Consider the following 6,453-nt stretch of genomic DNA (forward strand, 5'->3'; position numbering starts at 1 on the left):
AGAAGTCCTCTACCTGCAGTAGCCTATCTTATTTCATTATTTATTTTATTTAAAGCTTTCCTTATTTTGTGTCTATTTTGCATGAAAGTGCCCAATTTTTTTTTTTTTTTAAATAAATGCCAAAATACAGCACTTTTTATAAAAGTGGTAAGATGATAGTAGTAGTCAGTGAGTTCTCAGAGCTTCTTGAATACTGTAAATGCCATTGGTGGTTTGCAGATTGAGCAGGTATGATGACCCTCCTTATACCTTGGCCTCATGTACATGAAGAATTAAACTTTAAATGACATCACTACACACTTGCACATGTGCTCTCCCCATGTCTACAGTGCAAATACACACTACTGCATACATACACACAAAACTACTCTACTTTAGTTATTAGACTCTACTGTAGAAGTCCTTTACCTGCAGTAGCCTATCTTATTTCATTATTTATTTTATTTAAAGCTTTCTTTCTTTTTGTGTCTATTTTTTTTCCCATATATAATTTGTCTGTGCACTGTAAAAAGTTTAAGGTGTGTCACTCTTGACAAAAGCACACAATTATAAGTATTTAAAGTAATTCATTCATAATTATTATTAATTATTATGTTAATTAAATATTAATAATGAAGGGAGTATCCTGTTTGGATTGTACATGCTCTTTATAAATGTATTAAATGTAATAAATGTTACTACTAAGGCGACATCTGGCGGTTCAGTGACGCTAAAACCAAGAAACCCAACCGGATGTTTGAACTGTTTTAGATGGATTGTCCTTCAAAATAAATTATTTATATAGATAAACTTAAAATATATCATCTTGCCACTTTTATAAAAAAAAGTGCTGTATTTTTTAATTCATATAAAAATAATAATTTGGGCACTTTCATGCTTAACAAACAGTAAACGATGTTTTGTTCAGCCACAGGTAGTTTATTTTGAAAGTCTCTCGAACAGCTGTAAAGGAAGTTGACTCTCCAGTCACTAGTTGAGTGTAGTGATGTCTGTGTTGCTGTGCCTGGTAGCAGGAGCTCTGTGCTTCTATGTGCTGGTGTATTACTGTGTGTTCAGAGGAGCAAGGTGCTCCAGCTCAGTGACGCTGGAGGGGAAGACGGTCATTGTTACAGGTAACGAGCCTCAGCTTCCTGCTAACATGTAGCTTCAAACTGTAAAGCAGCTCATCTTCATGTAAACAAACAGCCTCCAGACTGTCCCCTGTGCTAAACAACTGCCCTTCTACACAAAATACATATATACATTGATTTGCTATTTTCCCCATTTCTCATAAAGTACTGCAGTTCCCAAGTGATATTTTCATCTTTCTTTAGACCCAAACATAGGAACTGTTTTACTCTCTTCATATTGTTGAATCCATATTATATCATATATGGATTATTATATTATATCCATATATATTCTAAAACTTAACTTTTTAAGTGTGTGCATTATACCTAAATCTGTCTTCAGACATTTTAATGTACTGCCCTAATTTGTGAGGGGAAATGTACCTATGCAATGAAGTATTAATCTAACCACACCAAGTTTAAATATGTAAAATAAAGAATATACACTGATCAGACATAACATAAAGACCACTGACAGGTGAAGTGAATCACAATGACTTATGACTTTATGTTGTAAATTTGTGGTCTTCAAACCCAATCCAAGATAACTCAGATGACATCATCAGGTTAAGAAACCTCCTCCAGAGCCACAGAAGTTATTGTCTGTTTTCACAGGCTGGGTAGACTCATGATGACTAGACTGCTGCCCCTTAAAGGTTAAAGTGGTTTTAATCAATATTTTCATAATAACACTGTACTAAATGTGAAAGGGGTCTCTTGTGGCATTGAATTATGACCTGAATCTGCGGCTCCCCCTCGGCTTTACAGAGCTTTATGTTGAATTTCAGCTCATTGTTTACTCATCGTGATCTCATAGCGTTGTTTCCAGCTGCAGCCGGCATCTGTTTTCAGCGAAACCGCTCTAAAAACCCACGTACACTACCTGCAGAGCAGCAAACAGCAGATAGACACAGTTAGAAACAAGTGGGTGAACGTAGTGCTATGTGCTAAAGAGACATGCACCGATCAGTCATAACATTAAGACCACTAACAGGTGAAGTGAATAACATTGATTGTCTCGTTACAATGGCACCTGGCAGTGGGTGGGATATATCAGACAGCAAGTGAACATTTTGAACTTTGTGTTGGAAGCAGAAAAAATGGGCCAGCGTAAGGATGTGAGCGACTTTGATGAGGGCCAAATTGTGATGGCTATAGACGACTGGGTCAGAGCATCTCCAAAACTGCAGCTCTTGTGGGATGTTCCCGGTCTGCAGTGGTCAGGAGCTACCAAAAGTGGTCCAAGGAAGGAAAACCGGTCAACCGGCGACAGGGTCGGACCCGAGGCTCATTGATGCACGTGGGGAGTGAAGGCTGGCCCGTGTTGTCCGATCCAATAGAAGAGCTACTGTAGCGCAAACTGCTGAAAAAGTTAATGCTGGTTCTGATAAAAAGGTGTCAGAACACACAGTGCATTGCAGTTTGTTGCGTATGGGGCTGCGTAGCTGCAGACCGGTCAGGGTGCCTGTGCTGACCGACCCGTGTCCACCGCCAAAAGCGCCTACAATGGGCACGTGAGCATCAGAACTGGACCACGGAGCAATGGAAGAAGGTGGCCCGGTCTGATGAATCACGTTTTCTTTTACATCATGTGGATGGCAACGAGTTCGAGGTGTTGACTCGGCCTCCAAATTCTCCAGATCTCAATCCAATCGAGCATCTGTGGGATGTGCTGGACAAACAAGTCCGATCCATGGAGGCCCGATCTCGCAATTTACAGGACGTAAAGGATCTGCTACTGACGGCTTGGTGCCAGATACCACAAGCATACCTTCAGAGGTCTAGTGGAGGCCATGCGTCGACGAGTCAGGGCTGTTTTGGCGGCAAAAGGGGACCTACTCAATGTTAGGCAGGTGGTAATAATGTGGTGGCTGATCGGTGTGTATGAAATCCAGTATTGATAACCTCATTCATCTTCCCAATAAACTCACAGAATTCTTAACTCTTAGTTCATCTTTGTATAGACTTCCACTATCTTCTTCCACCCTAGTACAGTATTCTGGGTGCTATAGTACAATGCGTAATTTAAAGAACTGAATTTGTTTTTAAATTTTGTATAATCTCATTATCTAATGTATGAAGGAGTAATGATTTGTATATAGTATACTATGGCTCTAATCTGCTGTGATGCCAGGCTTTGGAATGACTAGTTAGGGGTCACTGAGTTCAGCACAGCTCCTTGTTGTCATTGTTTTGTTGAGTTTGATGTATGCGAGTGCTTTTCCTGCACAGGAAGCAACACTGGCATCGGCAAGGCCACGGCTCTGGATCTGGCAAAGAGAGGAGCCAGGGTGATCCTAGCCTGCCGCAACAAGGACAAAGCTGAGGCTGCCGCTTTTGACATCCGCAGAGTAAGTACTCTGATAGTATAGGCCGCCGCTAAGGAGACATAGTCCACACAAAGAGCACTGAGAATTTCAATTCAGATATCAGTTGTTAGTACATCGACTAATCTAAAAATTGTGACTTTAAAGCATTTAGTCCAGATATACTCAGAAACCTTGACTTTATTTAGCCTCTCTAGAAACACCTCTTATAACCCAATACAGCACCACAAACTGCAGCTTTCAAAATGATCACACAGTTGAATCAACACCTCTAAAATAGTTTGAACAAAAACTCAATATTAGAACCGCCATGAATGTAGGATTTATTAGTGTATTAGTTTTAGCTCGGTGTCCCTAATAAACCGGCAACTGAGTGTAACATCACACAGTTTCATAGGATTATTTTTGTAGAGAAAGCATCCCAGGACCAGGCTTTTGTTAACCCACAGTTAGACTTGCCCATAGCCTCTGCACATTTGTAATAATGTGGAAGTAAGTTGCTGTGAAAAATCAGGATGTGCAGTAGGTGTGTTTTCTAATCAGTCTGACCACAGTAACTGAAATGACCAGAGCCTTCCGGAGACTGCAGGAAACATTGTTTTCAATATGTTTAAATATCAGTATTGTTCAGTTCTGTTAGATTTGTGTATTACAGTCACACTCAGCCACCTTTAATGTCCTTCAGGAGAGTGGGAACAATCAGGTGGTGTTCATGCAGTTGGATCTTGCGAGTTTCAAGTCTGTTCGCAGCTTTGCTGAAACCTTCCTAAAGACTGAACCCAGACTGGACATCCTCATCAACAACGCAGGTGAGGGTGTTAGAATACAGTGGGAAATGCCTCGATGATACTTTTTTACTTTCACATAAAAACAAAATGAAAATAGTACAGTTAAAGGAGACAAAGTCAGTTGCATTTGAGATCTCTGTTTCAGGTGTGATGGGTCCAGGACACACTGAGGATGGTTTCGGCATGGCGTTTGGGGTAAACCACCTGGGTCACTTCCTGCTCACCAACCTTCTCCTGGAGCAGCTGCAGCAGTGCGGTTCCAGTCGTGTGGTCAACGTGGCTGCACTTCTGCACCGCCTCGGCAGCATCGACTTCCCTCTGCTGGCCTCCAAGAAGGACTTAGTGTGTGGTCAGTCTACCTGGGACAACATTCAAGCCTACTGCAACAGCAAGCTGTGTAACGTGCTCTTCACCAGGGAGCTGGCCAACAAGCTGGAGGGCACCAGTGTCACCTGCTACAGCCTCCACCCAGGTTAGTGCCTTCTGCACATTTTATATAAGAATGTTGGGTGAGTGAGGTAACACATCCTAGATAGATATTATATAAGACCGAGCTGGAAAGCATTTTCATTTTCACTCATCTCTTCTGTTTTACAGTTAAGAATCAATAATATTATTATTGGGTCACTAGACACTTCGGTCTTCAGTGACATATTTGCTAACCTAGCGCCTAGTTTCTCACAGTGGCATCAACAGATCTTTGAAACATTTTAAATATCTCACTGTACAGAATGTTACAGTTAACTTTTAGTCCTAAAAATCAGGCGTAGAGCTAGCTATCTAGTCATAGGCTTACACGTCAGACGTCAGAGCATTTCTTACCACAAGGGTCTGGAGTAAAGTCGATGGTTGAAGTAAGCTCAAGAGAGAGTTCTTTCTCAGCGGAGGAAGATTTTTCAATCCGTGGCTATCTTCAAACTTTAGCAGTAGTTGTTCCCACTTGTTGTTGCTAGGGTATTATGAACCCCAGTATGGCTGCCCTGCCACTAGATAAATATGTCACCACAGTATCTGAGGGCAGGTCAACTGAAAGAATAGACTACTTGTGACTACCTCATATGTTTGCATCATTTCTTCTTCCAGGAGTCATCTACACAGAATTCCTCCGCAATATGAGCCTGTGGCAGCGGCTCCTCGTGATGCCCTTTGCCAAGCTCTTCTTCCTGGATCCTGAGGGGGGGTCCCAGACCACTCTGTCCTGTGCCCTGCAGGAGGGCATCGAGCCTCTCAGCGGACGCTACTTCTCTAACTGTGCACTGCAACAAGTGGGAGCCAAGGGTCGAGATGATGCCCTGGCAAAGAAGCTGTGGGAAGTGAGCGAGAGGTTAACCAGTTTATGATAATATACTGAATCCTAATCCAGTATGATCGCTTCTGTGCCTCATCAGAGACCTTAATAGACCTCCAGTGCCAATGTTGGTCTCTATTTCTTTAAAGACTGGTTTCTAATGGTGAACATAAAGCAGTGCAATGTCTTACTGTTTCTATTATCTGCATAACCTTACAACTGTGCTAATTGTTTATTAAATGGCAGTTATCCACAAAGAGATGTCATGATTGCTCTTGTGGTCAAGCCACATTTTTTACTGAAATGTTGCGATGGCCAGCTGTGTAAAGAGGAGGAAGACTGCTTTGGGTAAATGCTTCATCAAACTAGGGATGCACCGATACCGGATCGGATATGGGTCTGACACTGACTGAAATAGCTGGATCGGATATCGGTGGCAATGGAGCCGATCTATTCAATTCTATTCTATGTTTATATACTATATACATTAAATACTATGTCATTTTAATTCCTGTTTAAATTTTGACCAATTTGTTGCTGGATTAAAAAGGTTTACACTTGAATTGTAATTCCTGTTAATTTAGAAGATTCTTTACCAAGTTGCTGGTGTATGATTTATTATTTTAATAATAAATATCAATTGTGTTAATTTAGAAGAACTTTTACCAAGTTGCTGGTGCTAGTGTACGATTTATTATTTTAATAATAAATAACAATTCTGTTAATGTAGAAAGTTTTTATACCAAGTTGCTGGTGTACGATTTATTATTTTAATAATAAATAAAAATTCTGTTCATTTAGAAGATTTTCTACCAAGTTGTTGGTATGTGATTTATTATTTTAATACTAAATAACAATTCTGTTAATTTTGAAGATGTTTTACCAAGTTGCTGGTGTACGATTTATTATTTTAATAATAAATAACAATTCTGTTCATTTAG

At 40.5% G+C, this 6,453-nt stretch overlaps 1 protein-coding gene across 1 annotated transcript; it reads left to right on the forward strand.

The window, feature by feature from the left end:
• The first annotated feature begins 959 nt into the window (after nt 1–959).
• On the forward strand, nt 960–5,991 carry LOC119490763 (dehydrogenase/reductase SDR family member 13-like). Its single transcript, XM_037774216.1, has 5 exons — nt 960–1,112; nt 3,342–3,460; nt 4,122–4,245; nt 4,370–4,696; nt 5,308–5,991. Exons 1-5 carry the CDS (start codon nt 986–988, stop codon nt 5,562–5,564), a joined length of 954 nt encoding a protein of 317 aa, XP_037630144.1. The 5' UTR covers nt 960–985; the 3' UTR covers nt 5,565–5,991.
• The last annotated feature ends 462 nt before the right edge of the window (nt 5,992–6,453 follow it).

The sequence above is a fragment of the Sebastes umbrosus genome, chromosome 7 (genome assembly GCF_015220745.1).
Source record: "Sebastes umbrosus isolate fSebUmb1 chromosome 7, fSebUmb1.pri, whole genome shotgun sequence".
Classification (NCBI taxonomy): Eukaryota; Metazoa; Chordata; class Actinopteri; order Perciformes; family Sebastidae; genus Sebastes; species Sebastes umbrosus.

Bases quoted from the DNA above. Each gene is read 5' to 3' on its own strand.
- LOC119490763 (XM_037774216.1), top strand. From the start codon at position 986: ATGTCTGTGTTGCTGTGCCTGGTAGCAGGAGCTCTGTGCTTCTATGTG. The intron at 4,246-4,369 runs GTGAGGGTGTTA...TCTCTGTTTCAG, and splicing joins CATCCTCATCAACAACGCAG to GTGTGATGGGTCCAGGACAC. The intron at 4,697-5,307 runs GTTAGTGCCTTC...TTCTTCTTCCAG, and splicing joins CTGCTACAGCCTCCACCCAG to GAGTCATCTACACAGAATTC.